General features: G+C 59.8%; 2 protein-coding genes across 4 annotated transcripts; both read left to right on the forward strand.

Annotated features, from left to right (window-relative positions):
• The first annotated feature begins 29 nt into the window (after positions 1 to 29).
• TM9SF1 (transmembrane 9 superfamily member 1) lies at positions 30 to 6,336 on the forward strand. 3 transcript variants are annotated; one of them, XM_062205369.1, is made up of 6 exons: positions 30 to 222; positions 828 to 1,205; positions 2,262 to 2,883; positions 3,129 to 3,314; positions 5,015 to 5,288; positions 5,786 to 6,336. In XM_062205369.1, the coding sequence occupies exons 2-6, from the start codon at positions 861 to 863 to the stop codon at positions 6,177 to 6,179; spliced, it is 1,821 nt and encodes a 606-aa protein (XP_062061353.1). In that variant the 5' UTR covers positions 30 to 222; positions 828 to 860; the 3' UTR covers positions 6,180 to 6,336. The 3 variants fall into 3 exon arrangements, with proteins under 3 accessions (XP_062061353.1, XP_062061350.1, XP_062061351.1); XM_062205366.1 differs by lacking the exon at positions 30 to 222 and adding an exon at positions 464 to 601; XM_062205367.1 differs by lacking the exon at positions 30 to 222 and adding an exon at positions 633 to 737.
• Positions 6,337 to 6,674: 338 nt separating this feature from the next.
• On the forward strand, positions 6,675 to 14,978 carry IPO4 (importin 4). Its single transcript, XM_062205359.1, has 30 exons — positions 6,675 to 6,780; positions 6,862 to 6,948; positions 7,036 to 7,115; positions 7,208 to 7,249; positions 7,634 to 7,763; positions 7,848 to 8,027; positions 8,294 to 8,359; positions 8,441 to 8,542; positions 8,626 to 8,709; positions 9,583 to 9,744; positions 9,841 to 9,894; positions 10,011 to 10,120; positions 10,344 to 10,452; positions 10,627 to 10,756; positions 10,906 to 11,019; positions 11,129 to 11,242; positions 11,440 to 11,560; positions 11,718 to 11,829; positions 11,935 to 12,050; positions 12,167 to 12,244; positions 12,320 to 12,377; positions 12,468 to 12,573; positions 12,645 to 12,838; positions 12,928 to 12,978; positions 13,275 to 13,400; positions 13,505 to 13,713; positions 13,815 to 13,947; positions 14,022 to 14,126; positions 14,682 to 14,751; positions 14,846 to 14,978. Exons 1-30 carry the CDS (start codon positions 6,712 to 6,714, stop codon positions 14,974 to 14,976), a joined length of 3,243 nt encoding a protein of 1,080 aa, XP_062061343.1. The 5' UTR covers positions 6,675 to 6,711; the 3' UTR covers positions 14,977 to 14,978.
• The last annotated feature ends 82 nt before the right edge of the window (positions 14,979 to 15,060 follow it).

Raw genomic sequence — 15,060 nt, forward strand, 5'->3', positions numbered from 1 at the left:
GCGCGGCGCCCATCGCGCTCAGGCCTTCCGTGATCCAGAGGCGGCGGCTGCGGGGCGCCTCAGATTCTCCCGGGCACAACAGGGGTGCGCGTCCTGGCAGCCCGGGCTCGGCCAAGGAGCCACCCCGGGAAAGCGCGCCGGCATCCGCAGCAGCGAGACTGCGAGCCTCCAGGACCGGAGCTTTCCGCCGGGCTGAGGTCCCCGCCGGCCAGGGCGGAAGTGGTAAGGCCGACGTGTCCTGGGCTGTTCTCCAGATCGCCGGGAAGACCCCCCTGTGGGGACGGGCGAGCCTCGCCTCAAGGGGCGCCCCGGAGCCTGGCTGGGCCTGCGGCTGGAGAGAACTCGTTGGCAAAGTACTGGACGGAGCCCAGCACGGCATCCAGCGCGGTGTGGCCGCAGGCGCTGTGATCAGGCGCAGCAGCGGACAGTCAGGTGGAGGTCGCCGCCAGGTCCTCTTCAACCCGCCGCCGCAGCGCCGCTCTGGGGGGGACCCCGGCAGGAGCCGAGAGCAGCTACGGCGCTGCAGAGGCCGCGGACGCCGCCGTGGCCGGCCCTTCCCGCGCGCTGAGAAACCCGGGGCTGTGGCGGGAAGGGACCCGAGGTGCGAGGGCGCGCGGCGTTGCCATGGAAGCGGACTAGCGCGCGGCGAGGCCCCGGGAGGGCGGGCTGCACCCTCACCTTGGGAGGCCCGGCGGGCAGAGGCGGAGCCGGCTCTCTAGGGCTTGGAGATAGACGAGGTGTGAGGTGGAGGTCGGGAGGCTAGTGGGAGGAGGCGGAGCCCGTGAGCGGCACTTCGGGGAGTTGACCCTTGGTTTCTGTGGTCGCAGGAGTCCCTCAGAACAGGTCCTGCGGATTTAAGGATGACAGTCCTAGGGTACCCTCGACGTTGGAGCTGCCAGTGGTTGCCATTCCTGATCCTGCTGCTGGGTACGGGCCACGGGCCAGGAGTGCATGGCGTGACACACTACAAAGCCGGCGACCCTGTCATTCTGTATGTCAACAAAGTGGGACCCTACCATAACCCTCAGGAAACTTATCACTACTATCAGCTCCCCGTCTGCTGCCCTGAGAAGATTCGTCACAAAAGCCTTAGCCTGGGTGAAGTGCTGGACGGGGACCGCATGGCCGAGTCTTTGTATGAGATCCGCTTTCGGGAGAACGTGGAGAAGCGAGTCCTGTGTCACATGCAGCTCAGCTCTGCACAGGTCAGCGCCGAGCCTCCCTCCCCGGGCACTCTCAGGGCCTTGCAATTATAGTTCAAGGTGCCTCCATGGAAACGACCGGACTTGGTTCTAACTACAGCCCCACGTGGCAGGCAGAGCAGGTGATGCTACTAGATTTAGCTAAGAAATGGCCTTGCTGAGAAGGGAGTTTTTGAGGATGACATGGTTCGTGAATTTAGGGCCGAGATGTTAGCCCCAGCTTCTCTGTGCGTAGTACGGTCCCATCTATCACTCTCAAGGGGTTCTGTTTCCTTCCACACCTACCTCTTGCCTTATTCTTAACTGACTCCTTTATTCTCTACCTAACTTTCCCTGACATGCTTTTTCTTGAGCAAATGTCAGCACTTCTTAGTCTATTCCAGACCTTCTTACAGCTTGTCTCCCTCCTTCTTCTAGGTCTTAACCCTGTCAAATCTCTTTTTCTCCGACTTCTTAGAGTTTGACCTAGTGATTCTCAACAGGAGGCAATTCTGTCCCCCAAGGGACACTGGGCAATGTTTAGAGGCGTTTTTTAAAAAAGATTTATTTATTTATTTGGAAGAGTTACACGGAGAAAGAAGGAGAGAGAGAGAGGGAGAGAGAGAGAGAGGTCTTCCATCTGATGATTCACTCCCCAATTGGCCACAACAGCCGGAGATGTGCCGATCTGAAGCCAGGAGCCAGGAGCTTCTTCCGGGTCTCTCACATGGGTGCAGGGACCCAAGGACTTGGGCCATTGTTCTACTGCTTTTCCAGGCCATAGCAGAGAGCTAGATTGGAAGAGGAGCAGCCGGGTCTCGAACTGGCACCCATGTGGGATGCCAGCACTGCAGGAGGTGGCTCCTCCTGCTACGCCACAGCGCCAGCCCCCCGGGAGGCATTTTTGATTGCCACAACCAGCGGTGCTGCTGGCATACAGTGGAAAGAGATCAGAGATGTTGCATCTGACCATGCACATAACCCCTCTTAGAACAAAGAATTCTCCAGCCCAAGATATAACCCAATGCGTGGGAAGGCAGGAAGGCCTCGTGTGATTGGTTCCTGACTTCCTCTTTCTAGGTGGAGCAGCTGCGCCAGGCCATTGAGGAACTGTACTACTTTGAGTTTGTGGTAGATGACCTGCCAATCCGTGGCTTTGTGGGCTACATGGAGGAGAGTGGATTCCTGCCACACAGCCACAAGATAGGACTCTGGACTCATTTGGACTTCCACTTAGAATTCCACGGGGATCGAATCATATTTGCCAACGTCTCAGTGCGGGATGTGAAGCCCCACAGTTTGGACGGGCTGCGGTCTGACGAGTTGCTAGGCCTCACCCACACGTACAGCGTACGCTGGTCGGAGACTGCAGTGGAGCATCGGAGCGACAGGCGGCGTGGCGACGACGGCGGCTTCTTTCCCCGGACGCTGGAAATCCATTGGTTGTCCATCATCAACTCCATGGTGCTCGTGTTTTTGCTGGTGGGTTTTGTGGCTGTCATTCTAATGCGTGTGCTTCGGAATGACCTAGCCCGATACAACTTGGACGAGGAGAGCACCTCAGGAGGCTCTGGTGACGATTTTGACCAAAGTGACAATGGCTGGAAAATTATCCATACGGATGTCTTCCGTTTCCCTCCATACCGTGGTCTGCTCTGTGCTGTGCTTGGCGTGGGTGCCCAGTTCCTGGCTCTTGGCACTGGTGAGGTGATAAGAATCAGGAATTTCTCTCATGGGGTAGAACCGGGGAGTTAAGTGGATCTGTTCTAGCCATAGTGCAGGGCACACGGGAGGGATGGAGTGGCTCTAGTGAAAGGTGGGTTTGCTGGACAGCAGAACTGGGGGATGCTGTTTTGCTGGAGGCCCTGGGTCTGGGAGAAAGGAAGCTGATTCCTTAAAGCTGCTAGAGATGCGAGCTAACACAGACTTTGCACTACCACCCTGCAGGCATCATTGTCATGGCGTTGCTGGGCATGTTCAATGTGCACCGTCACGGGGCCATTAACTCGGCAGCTATCTTGTTGTATGCCCTGACCTGCTGCATCTCTGGCTACGTGTCCAGCCACTTCTACCGGCAGATCGGAGGCGAGCGTTGGGTGTGGAACATCATTCTCACCACCAGTCTCTTCTCTGGTGAGGACTTCCCCTTCCCTGGTGGGGCTACCTGGACTTAGGGACCAATAGCACATCCTGGGATGGAGTCAGAGTGAGACAGAGGGAGTCAGAGGGAAGGAATACAGGCGACAGAAACAGAATTAGAAAACCATCAGAAAGAATGCACTTTTTTTATTTTTAAAGATTTTTATTTATTTATTTGAGAGGCAAAGTTACAGACAATGAGAGGGAGAGACAGAAAGCTCTTCCTTCTGTTGGTTCACTCCCCAGATGGCCGCAAAGGCCGGAGCTGCGCCAGTCCAAAGCCAGGAGCGAAGTGCTTCTTCCCAGTCTCCCATGCGTGTGCAGAGGCCCAGTTGGAAGAAGCTCCTGACTTTGGACTGGCCCAGCTCTGGCAGTTGTGGCCATTTGGGTAGGGAACCAGTGGACGGAGACCTCTCTCTCTCTCTCTCTCTCTCTCTCTGCCTCTGCCTCTGCCTTTCTGTAACTCTGCTTTCAAATAAATAAATAAATAAATCTTCAAAAAAATTTTATTAAAGACCATGCTGATCCTAAGGCAGGAGCCAGGTGCTTCTCCTGGTCTCCCATGGGGTGCAGGGCCCAAGCACTTGGGCCATCCTCCACTGCACTCCCGGGCCATAGCAGAGAGCTGGCCTGGAAGAGGGGCAACCAGGACAGAATCCGGCGCCCCGACCAGGACTAGAACCTGGTGTGCTGGCGCCGCAGGCGGAGGATTAGCCTATTAAGCCGCAGCACCAGCTCTATTTTTTTTTTTTTTAAATATTTATTTATTTTGAAAGAGTTACAGAGAAAGAGACAGGTCTTTTTTTTTTTTTTTTTTTTTTTTTTTGATAGGCAGAGTTAGACAGTGAGAGAGAGAGAGAGAAAGGTCTTTCTTTTCCATTGGTTCACCCCCCAAATGCCCACTATGGCCGGTGCACTGCAGCCGGCGTGCTGCGCTGATCCGAAGCCAGGAGCCAGGTGCTTCTTCCTGGTCTCCCACGTGGGTGCAGGGCCCAAGGACCTGGGCCATCCTCTACTGCCTTCCCGGGCCACAGCAGAGAGCTGTTCTGGAAGAGGAGCAACTGGGACAGAATCCGGCGCCCCGACCAGGACTAGAACCCAGGGTGCTGGCGCCGCAGGCAGAGGATTAGCCAAGTGAGCTGCGGTGCCGGCCTGGATTCTGTATTCTTAGCCATTATAGTAAAATAATTTAAAAAAAAAAATTTTTTTTTTAGAGCTAGACCCACTCTAGCCTTTCAAACATTACCCTTTCAAAGGCAGTGTTAGCCTGCATCAAGAACCTTACTGCTTCTAGTCCTACGTGTTTGATTTCTGCCCCATCATTTTTACAATTGAATCGAGGCTTTCTGAGAATAGGAGTTGAATCCCAAGGAATATCCCTGGCAGGGAATTACTAATGCCACAGCAAGAGGGGCCCCTTGAGGCAGATGACCTCACGCTCAGATCATTATGTAGCAGCCACCCTGATCCTTGATGGCCATGGGCTGGGGAGCGGTGTTGGTTCGAGAACAAAGAGCAGTGGACCATGAAAGGGGGCCGGTGGAGGTAGCCAGCTTAGCACACATGTGGGAGCACCGATCACTGGTAGAGTGGCTGGCTGCTTCACCTCTCTCCCCTTTAGGTCCTGTCTGAGAGGGTGTCCGCAGGGATGTAGCCCTCGCGCTGACCCTCCCTCTGGGGGCCCATCCCCGCAGTGCCTTTCTTCCTGACATGGAGCGTGGTGAACTCGGTGCATTGGGCCAACGGCTCGACACAGGCTCTGCCGGCCACCACCATCCTGCTGCTTCTCACGGTTTGGCTGCTGGTGGGCTTTCCCCTCACTGTCATTGGAGGCATCTTCGGGAAGAACAACGCTAACTCCTTTGACGCACCTTGTCGCACCAAGAACATCGCCCGGGAGATCCCACCCCAGCCCTGGTACAAGTCTACTCTCATCCACATGACTGTTGGAGGCTTCCTGCCCTTCAGGTACCCACCCGTATCGCATGCCCACCACTCGGATTCCCGACCTCAGCTTTTCCTTTGCCACTCGCTCAGTATGCTAACCCAGCTTCAGTGCGGTACCCTGATTTCCTGTTATTAAGTGACTGTGGAATGGCTCCTCCTAGCCCCAAGCAGGAATGAGCCTGAGCCAGGCCAGATCCGAGAGTGGCCCATTTGGAAAGCTCTCCAGAGACACCATTCCCTTCCCTGAATCTTGTTGGTTTCTGATTTTAGTGTGTGGGCATCATGGGGGGCTTCGGCCCATTTGATTACTCATTTGTAGTGGAAAATAAAAGACAAAGTCCTTTGTCCCAGCCTTTCACGGAAGATGCTCTTGAAATGAAGGCAACGAAACGTAGCCCCCCTCAAAAAAAAAGCCCACAGAACCGGGAAATCGGGGGTAGACAGCAGAGTGGCCGCACTTGGCCCAGTGACTGAGCCACCGGGAGCGGTGACTAACGACGTGCGTCCTCTCTCCACAGCGCCATCTCCGTGGAGCTGTACTACATCTTCGCCACAGTGTGGGGTCGGGAACAGTACACGCTGTACGGCATCCTCTTCTTTGTCTTCGCCATCCTGCTGAGCGTGGGGGCCTGCATCTCCATCGCGCTCACCTACTTCCAGCTGTCGGGCGAGGACTACCGCTGGTGGTGGCGCTCGGTGCTCAGCGTCGGCTCCACCGGCCTCTTCATCTTCCTCTACTCGGTCTTCTACTACGCCCGCCGCTCCAACATGTCTGGGGCGGTGCAGACAGTGGAGTTCTTTGGCTACTCCTTGCTCACTGGCTACGTCTTCTTCCTCATGCTGGGCACCATCTCCTTCTTTTCCTCCCTGAAGTTCATCCGTTACATCTACGTAAACCTCAAGATGGACTGAGTGCGGCTCTTCTCTCCCTCTCTCCCTGCCCCCCACCTCCTCGCAGCTTCTCTTCTGAGCGAGAGACGGAACTGAATGATGGTATTGTCGCCTTCCCCCTTGTCTGTGGGCCTGCCTTTCCCAGAGCGGGCCCGGAAATTACAAATCTCTGATTACATCAGGAGTATATATTTGAACTTTCTCAGTTGCCTTTAGTTGCGGTCCTGATTTTTCTTTTTACAATTATCAAAATAAAATTTATTAATAAAAAGGGTCCTGTAGTTGGAAGTTTTGGTCTGGCCGCTGAACGAGCTGGGAACGCTCGGCGTGGGGAACCTACATTGCCAGGGCCCTGTTTCCCCGGCTCAGCCGGCGCGCTGAGCCTAACGGAAGCGGCGGAGCCGGAGCGCTCAGTGGGAAGTGAGCTGATCTCCCTAGCGACCAAGCGGCGCGGAGCAACGCCCTTTCCGCCGGAAGTCGTGTCAGAGCCTCCACGTGCTGTCCCTCCCCCCGCCCCCCTTCCCGGCCCGGTAGCGGCGGCTCCGCTGCTGCCATGGAGCCCGCCGGCCTGGAGCAGGTCCTGCGAGAGCTGCTGCTGCCTGACACCGAGCGCATCCGCCGGGTACGGGAGAGAAGGGGCTGTGCCGGGGCGGGCGGGAGGTTACGGGAGAGGCCCGGGTCTGACCCTCGGCTTGCGCCCCAGGCCACCGAGCAGCTCCGGACCGCTCTTCGGGACTCTGCAGCCGTGCCGGCGCTCTGCGACCTGCTGGCCTCGGCAGCCGACCCTCAGGTACGGCCCCTCCCCGCCGAGGTTCCCGCCGCGACCCGCCCTGCACCTTACTCCCTGGACCCCCTCACGCCTGCTTCCTCGTCCTAGATCCGCCAGTTGGCCGCCGTGCTCACCCGCAGACGGCTGACCACCCGCTGGCGACGGCTGGCAGAGCAGCAGCGGGAGAGGTGGGCTGGGCCTGGGGCGGGGCCGGGCGGGGCCGGGCTGAGCCTGCTGTCTGGGCAGGCGGGGTACCAGACACCCGCCGTCTGTGTTCCAGCCTCAAGTCCCTGGTCCTGACGGCTCTGCAGAAAGAGACGGAGTAAGTGCCCACCGCCTTTTCTCGGATCCTAACCGACTCTCAGCGGAGACCTCTCTGGGTTTCTGGCTGCCTTTCAGTTGTAGTCTGAGTCTTGTAGTGGGTAGGACCTTCAGTCCTGGACGAGGGTGGAGTGGGGCGTCCCAGCCTATGCTGAAGACTGAAGTTCTTGGGAAGGGGCAGTGCTGAGCCCCCTGGCCCACGAGAACAGTGAGAAGGAAATGCAGGCTCCCCAGGTGACACACCCACAGCGCTGCTGGGCTCCCTCAGAGCAGCTTGGCCGAGACCCCGTGCCCACTCTCCTGGTGGCCCCATCAAGGCTGGGCCACTGTGTGCAGAGGGGAGGAGTGCTGGAGGGCGGCTGAGGGGGATCGCTCCTGTGTGCAGGCACTCGGTGAGCCTCAGCCTGGCTCAGCTCTCGGCCACCATCTTTCGAAAGGAAGGCCTGGAGGCCTGGCCACAGCTCACGCAGCTTCTTCAGCATAGCACACACAGCCCGCACCTCCCCGAGAGAGAGGTACTGTCACACCGGGGCGGGTGGGCGGGCGGCACGGCCCCAGCGCTGGACCGGGAGTAAGCTGCCTCCCCGCCTCCGGGGCAGATGGGGCTTTTGCTGCTCAGTGTGGTGGTGACCTCCCGGCCCGATGCCTTCCAACCCCACCATCGAGAGCTGCTTCGGCTTCTGAGTGAGACCCTTGGCGAGGTGGGCTCTCCCGGTCTGCTCTTCTACTCGCTGCGCACCCTGGCTGCCGTGGCGCCCTACCTCAGCACCGACAACGTGGTGAGACAGGGCCCTTACCACCCCGGCTCCCCCTCCTTGGGCCTCGTGTACTCTCCCCTCCAGCTTGCAGAGCTACTTCCCATTCGCGGCCTGCCATCGGTCCATCTTCACAGTGGAGAAGGGGGCATTGCGGGCGGGTGGCGGCACCTGGCTGCCAGGCCAGGGCTGCTTTTCCGAGTCCAAGCTGTGAGGAGCCTGTGGCTTCTGGGGCCCAGGGTTAGGCTGCGTCATGCATTCTGTGGCTCAGCTCGTCTCGTGTCCCCCAGCCCCTCGCGCGGATGTTGGTGCCTAAGCTCATTGCTGCCGTGAAGAGTCTGATCCCCATAGACGAGGTGAGGCCAGGTGGGCGGGGTACCCACGCTGGCCCGGGGAGGCAGGGAGCGAGCCTCCTAATGCTGTGCCTTGTCTGTCAGGCCAAGGCATGTGAGGCCCTGGAAGCCCTGGATGAGCTGCTGGAGTCCGAGGCGCCTGTGGTCACTCCCCACCTGTCCGAGGTCCTCGCATTCTGCCTCGAGGTGAGCCTGGCTGGGCATGGCCCTGCTGCTTGTTCCTTGGGTGTTTCCTTGCCTGGCTCTGATTCTTGTTAGTCTCTTCGCAGGTGGCTAGAAACGTGGCCTTGGGCGATGCCATACGTGTGCGTATTCTCTGCTGCCTCACTTTCTTGGTCAAAGTCAAGAGCAAGGTGAGTCACCCCAACTCAGCATCCCCTCAGTCGCACTCCTGGGGCTTTCTGTCCAACTCAGGTTATCTAAGGTATTACGGACAGATGTGCTTTGAATCTTTCTGGAGCCAACGTGGCCTGGAAGGCTTTTTTTTTTCCCCCAAGATTTGAGAGGCAGAGTTGCAGAGTGACAGAAAAATCTTCCATTCTCTGGTTCACTTCCCAAAAGGCTGCAATGGCCGGAGCTGGGCCGATCTGAAGCCAGGAGCCAAGAGATTTCTCTGGGTCTCCCATGTGTGTGTAGGGGCCAAAGCACTTGAGCCATCTTCTACTACTTTCCCAGGCCATAGGCAGACAGCTGGATCAGGAATATGGGATGCTGGCGCCGTAGGTGGAGGCTTAGCTTACTATGTCACAGTGCCAGCTCCCAGGCTGGAATTTTTATATATATATATATATATATATATATATATATATATATATATATTTTTTTTTTTTTTTTGACAGGCAGAGTGGACAGTGAGAGAGAGACAGACAGAAAGGTCTTCCTTTTTCCGTTGGTTCACCTCTCAATGGCCACTGTGGCTGGTGCACCGCACTGATCTGAAGCCAGGAGCCAGGTGCTTCTCCTGGTCTCCCATGGGGTGCAGGGCCCAAGCACTTGGGCCATCCTCCACTGCACTCCCTGGCCACAGCAGAGAGCTGGACTGAAAGAGGAGTGACCAGGACAGAATCTGGCGCCCCGACTGGGACTAGAACCCGGTGTGCCGGCGCCGCAGGTGGAGGATTAGCCTGTTGAGCCGCGGTGCTGGCCTAGGCTGGAATTTTTAATGTGGGCACATCTTGGGTGCATATTCTCAGGCACATTGTCGTCCCCCCCCCCCCCCCCCAAAGGCCTTACTGAAGAATCGCCTCTTGCCTCCCTTGCTGCAAACCCTCTTCCCCATTATGGCTGCCGAGCCCCCCTTGGGCCAGTTGGATCCTGAGGACCAGGATGAAGAAGAGGAGTTGGAGATCGGGCTGGCAGGGGAGACTCCCAAACACTTTGCTGTCCAGGTAGGATGTGGGATGGGCCAGGGGCAGGGTGACAGGTGGTTATGGGAGATCGGGAAGGCAAAGGTAGAGTCCCGTGGTCTTCCTGTCTCTTCCCAGGTTGTGGACATGCTGGCGCTACACCTGCCCCCAGAGAAGCTCTGTCCCCAGCTGGTAAGTGTGGCTCTGCCCTTATGGTGTCCCAGCCCTGCGGTATGACAGGCTGTTCGTTGCCACAGAGTGGGTGGGCTCTTGCCAGGCTTTGAGGAGAGTGCCGTGTGCTGCCCTAGATGCCCATGTTGGAGGCGGCCTTGCGGAGCGAGAGTCCGTACCAGCGCAAGGCTGGGCTCCTGGTGCTGGCGGTGCTGTCCGACGGAGCTGGAGACCACATCAGGCAGAGGTGTCCATTCCCCTGGCCCGGCGTGCGGGTGGGCCCTGGGGAGAAGGGCTGTGCGTCCCATGGCAGCCCTGTGTTTCCCCCCGCCCTCCAAAGTGTCCTAGCCTGGAAGGGAAGTGAAATAGCCTCCCAGCCTTAGTTTTCCTGGGGAAAATGAACGGAACAGGTCGGCCTAGGACCCTCGGGGTCTGCCCCTCAGACTGTGTCCCCCCCTCCCCCCATGTAGGCTGCTGCCTGCCCTGCTGCAGATTGTATGCAAAGGCCTGCAGGATTCCTCGCAAGTGGTGCGCAACGCGGCGCTCTTTGCCCTGGGCCAGTTCTCGGAGAACTTGCAGGTCAGCAGGGCTGGACGTGGGCAGCTGCCACTTGAGAGCCCCCCACCCAGGCCAGGGAGCAGCTTCCCCTTGGCGTTTTCTTTTTCAAGCATCCCTGCTGCCGTTGGCACCCAAGTGTGTGCCCTGCAGGTGAAGTGGTGAAGCTGACTCGAGCCCTGCTTGCTGTGCCCCCAGCCCCACATCAGTAGCTACTCAGGGGAGGTGATGCCGCTGCTCCTCGCCTACTTGAAGTCGGTGCGTCCCGAGCACACACAGCACCTAGCCAAGGCCTGCTACGCCCTGGAGAACTTCGTGGAGAACCTCGGTAATGGCGGTAGCAGGGAGCGCAGGGAGGGCTTCAGCCGAAGGGGCAGGATCTTCGCCTGCAGAGTGGCCGTAGAGGAGCCCTCGGGGGTGGTGGGCACGCAGAAGGGAGACCCGGGTGAGGTGGTAGCCAACCGCCCATTCCCACAGGGCCTAAAGTGCAGCCCTACCTTCCGGAGCTTATGGAGTGTATGCTGCAGCCTCTGAGGAGCCCCAGCAGCCCCCGGGCCAAGGAGCTGGCTGTGAGCTCCCTGGGAGCCATTGGTGAGGCCGTGGCAGCAGTGCGATTGGGGGCGAGGGGTTCCTCCTCATATCCCAGGGGCCTGGCAGCCCCTGGCCCTCCCCTCACGGGCTCTGTCTTTGCCTCCTGCAGCCACGGCCGCCCAGGCCTCCCTGCTGCCCTATTTTCCCACCATCATAGAGCACCTGCGGGGATTCCTGGTGACGGGCCACGAGGATCTCCAGCCTGTGCAGACCCAGAGCCTAGGTGAGTGGGTGGGGCTCCAGGGCTCAGCAGCTGTTCACCGAGCTCGTCCCCGAGCCAGCACAGGTGTCTTCTCCCTTGTTGAAGCCGGTGTTTTCCACACTGTGCCTGGGTCAGGCTAGAATTTCTGAATTGGTCCCTGCTGTGGTCCCTTAGCTCACGTCCACGTCCCAGTGCTAACCGAGCCCTTGCTCTCACAGAGACGCTGGGGGTGCTGGCGCGAGCAGTTGGGGAGCCCATGAGGCCCCTGGCTGAGGAATGCTGCCAGCTGGGGCTGGGCCTGTGCGACCGAGTGGATGACCCCGACTTGCGGCGCTGCACGTGAGTGCCCCTGTCCCTCCTGCCCACACACTGGATCTGTGGTTCCCTCCGCGGACCCTCGCCCTCTGGTTTTGGACCTCAGGCCAGTTTCCCTAGGCTCCGCTATCCTGCCTGGCTGTGGTGGGCAGGGCCATACAGCTTCTGTCTTCCCCAACAGGTACAGTCTATTTGCAGCCTTATCGGGGCTGATGGGCGAGGGCCTGGCACCCTACCTTCCACAGATCACCACGCTCATGCTGTTGTCGCTGCGTTCCACTGAGGGCATTGTGGTGAGCAGAGGGTGAGTGGGCTGGTTGGGCAAGGCCAGCCCTTCGATGGGATTTCCCTCTTGGGCCCCGCTGAACTGGCGCCCCTGCTGTGCCTCCTCCACCCAGCCTCAGTACGATGGAAGCAGCTCCTTCCTCCTGTTTGACGACGAGAGCGATGAGGAGGAAGAGGAGGAGCTCATGGACGAGGAGGAAGAGGACGACGACGACTCCGAGATCTCGGGGTGCGGAGGGGGTGCTGTTGTGCTCAGAGCAACCCAGACGTGGGTTACAGACGAGGGCCCGGTGCCGGGCTCTGCTCCGAGTGCCTGCTCACTGCTGCCTCCCTGCCCTGCTCCAGGTACAGCGTGGAGAACGCCTTCTTTGATGAGAAGGAGGACGCCTGTGCCGCCCTGGGGGAGATCTCCGTGAACACCAGGTGAGCATGGCCCTCTGGCACCAAAACCCCCGCCTGCGCCTGGGGCCCCTTCCCGACGGCTGTGTCTGTCCACAGTGTGGCCTTTCTTCCGTACATGGACAGTGTCTTTGAGGAAGTATTCCGACTGCTGGAGGTGAGTGCGCGCGTCAGTGGGGTCGGTGCAGAGGCTGGGGGGTCCCATGTTGATGGTGCACACAGCGGTGTAACCCACCTCTCATCCCAGTGTCCTCACCTTAACGTGCGCAAAGCAGCCCACGAGGCTCTGGGCCAGTTCTGCTGTGCACTGCACAAGGCCTGTCAGAGGTGCCCATCAGAACCCAACACTGCTGGTGAGAATGGGAGGCTGGCGGGTGGGGGCCCTGGGGGAGACGCAGGGCCTGACCGCCAGTAATGTCCCCAGCTCTGCAGGCTGCCCTGGCACGGGTGGTGCCATCCTACATGCAGGCGGTGAACAGGGAGCAGGAGCGCCAGGTGGTGATGGCGGTGCTGGAGGCCCTGACAGGGGTGCTGCGTGGCTGTGGGGCCCTCACGCTGCAGCCGCCCGGGCGCCTCGCCGAGCTCTGCACCACGCTCAAGGCCGTGCTGCAGAGGAAGGTGAGCCAGGCGGTGCGCTGCGCTGCGGGAACAGGGCTGGGGAGAGCAGGGGCAGGAGAGCCTGGCTAAGCGGCTGCCCCTGCCCACAGACAGCCTGTCAGGACCCTGAGGAGGAAGAGGAGGAGGAGGAGGAAGAGCAGGTGAGAACTCCAGGGGGTCCCCCAGGGGCTAGGTGGATGGTGCACTCTGCTTGGCCTGGGGAGCCAGGCTGCTAAAGTGATTGGTGATGGCCAGAGTGACAAAACCCTGACCCCACCCAGCCAGCAGGGCTCCAGGTAAGGAGGGCAGCGGGATGGGCTTGGAGGGGTAGGTGGGAGTGGGAGAGCAGAGGAAGGAGCAGGGCCAGTCCTGCCACTGGGCGGCTGCAGGATCACCTGTGGTCAGTGGCGGGGCGGGGAGACTGGCCTGGAGCTCCAGCCCTGACCTGGCTCCACAGGCCGAGTATGACGCCATGTTGCTAGAGCACGCTGGAGAGGCCATCCCCGCCCTGGCGGCCGCGGCGGGGGGAGATGCCTTTGCGCCCTTCTTTGCTGGCTTCTTGCCGCTGCTGCTCTGCAAGACAGTGAGTGCTCCATTCTGGCTTCAAACCGCAGCCCTCCCATGAGCACCCCTCCGTATGTCCCAGTCCCAAGGCTGATCTGCACTCCCCCCACGCGCCCCCATCAGAAACAGGGCTGCTCAGTGGCCGAGAAGTCCTTTGCCGTCGGGACTCTGGCGGAGTCCATCCAGGGCCTGGGCTCGGCCTCAGCTCAGTTCGTGTCCCGGCTGCTGCCTGTGCTGATGAGCAGCGCCCGGGAGGCAGACCCCGAGGTGCGGAGCAACGCCATCTTTGGGCTCGGCGTGCTGGCAGAGCACGGGGGCCGCCCTGCTCAGGAGTATCCTTGGCTTGCCGAGCACACGTGGAAGGTGTGGGAGTATCCCAGGGCTCAGGGACGGGTGAGGTGGCGTGTGTGCCCGTTCCTTGACTATGGATCAGACACTTCCCCAAGCTGCTGGGGTTCCTTTTACCCCTCCTGGCACGGGAGCGACAAGATCGTGTCCGGGACAACATCTGTGGGGCACTCGCCCGCCTGCTGATGGCCAGTCCCACAAGGAAACCAGAGCCTCAGGTAAGGGAGGGGCGTCAGGGCCAGGGAGGGAGGGGGAGGGCAGGGCGGGTGGCCTGAGGCTTCCGTGTGTCCAGGTGCTGGCTGCCCTGCTGCACGCCCTGCCACTGAAGGAGGACCTGGAGGAGTGGGTCACCATGGGCCACCTCTTCAGCTTCCTGTACCAGAGCAGCCCTGACCAGGTACTCGATGCCGGCGTCTTGGTACTAGGCAGAGGGGCAGTGGGAGCTGACGCAGGGTGACAGTCTCGGTGTCCTTAGCCCTGCTGGTTTGTCTGTGAGGAGTGGCAGCCTGTTCTGCAGAGGGGAGCGATGCTTCCTTCCTCTGAGTGTGTTTCCTTTAGCAGCTCCATTTCTACCCTCTGGTGGAAGCCACAGGTTGAAGCTTTCCTGGGCTAACTTCCTAGACAGGGCTCGCTGGGCTGCAGTTAGAGCCCTGGGCACCTCATGTATCTCGGCTCAAAGCACATAGCTAGATTCGGCCAGATGTCCCGGTGTTTCTGTGGCACGCCCGTGGTACACCTGGAGACTAATGTGCTGGGAACGCCCTGGCTTTTGGAGGGCGGGGTGAGATGTGTGACCACAGCAATGATTAGCCACCTGCCCCATGGCTGCTTCTCTGTTGTTGCCTTTAGTGCCTGTGAGGCAGGCCCCAGCTCAAGTAGCCCTGGGGGACACTCTGCCTGTCCTTGGGTACCCTCCCCCATCCTGCCTGAGTGGGCCTGCCTGTGTTCACAGGTCGTAGATGTGGCTCCTGAGCTCTTGCGCATCTGTAGTGTCACTCTGGCGGAAGACAAGATCCCACCAGGTGAGGGTGGCTGGCGAGGGGGTGGCAGGGCTCCAGGGCTTGGGGCAGCCAGGGCTTAGGGGCCTGGACCTCTCCCTCTGCACTGTCCACCCAGACACAAAGGCCGCGCTGCTGCTGCTCCTGACGTTCCTGGCCAAACAGCACCTCGACAGCTTCCATACAGCCCTGGGCTCGCTGCCAGCTGACAAGGCTCAGGAGCTGCAGGCCCTGCTGGGTTTCAGCTAGACTGCAGGCTGCAGCCAGGCCCGAAAGAACAGAGCCTGCCCAGGACCTAAGGTCACCTCTCAAGCCAGCTCCAGCTTGCACCTT

Source organism: Lepus europaeus, chromosome 11 (assembly GCF_033115175.1).
Source record: "Lepus europaeus isolate LE1 chromosome 11, mLepTim1.pri, whole genome shotgun sequence".
Classification (NCBI taxonomy): Eukaryota; Metazoa; Chordata; class Mammalia; order Lagomorpha; family Leporidae; genus Lepus; species Lepus europaeus.

Bases quoted from the DNA above. Each gene is read 5' to 3' on its own strand.
- TM9SF1 (XM_062205369.1), top strand. From the start codon at position 861: ATGACAGTCCTAGGGTACCCTCGACGTTGGAGCTGCCAGTGGTTGCCA. The intron at 3,315-5,014 runs GTGAGGACTTCC...CCATCCCCGCAG, and splicing joins CACCACCAGTCTCTTCTCTG to TGCCTTTCTTCCTGACATGG. The intron at 5,289-5,785 runs GTACCCACCCGT...CTCTCTCCACAG, and splicing joins GGAGGCTTCCTGCCCTTCAG to CGCCATCTCCGTGGAGCTGT.
- IPO4 (XM_062205359.1), top strand. From the start codon at position 6,712: ATGGAGCCCGCCGGCCTGGAGCAGGTCCTGCGAGAGCTGCTGCTGCCT. The intron at 8,360-8,440 runs GTGAGGCCAGGT...CTTGTCTGTCAG, and splicing joins GTCTGATCCCCATAGACGAG to GCCAAGGCATGTGAGGCCCT. The intron at 14,752-14,845 runs GTGAGGGTGGCT...CTGTCCACCCAG, and splicing joins GGAAGACAAGATCCCACCAG to ACACAAAGGCCGCGCTGCTG.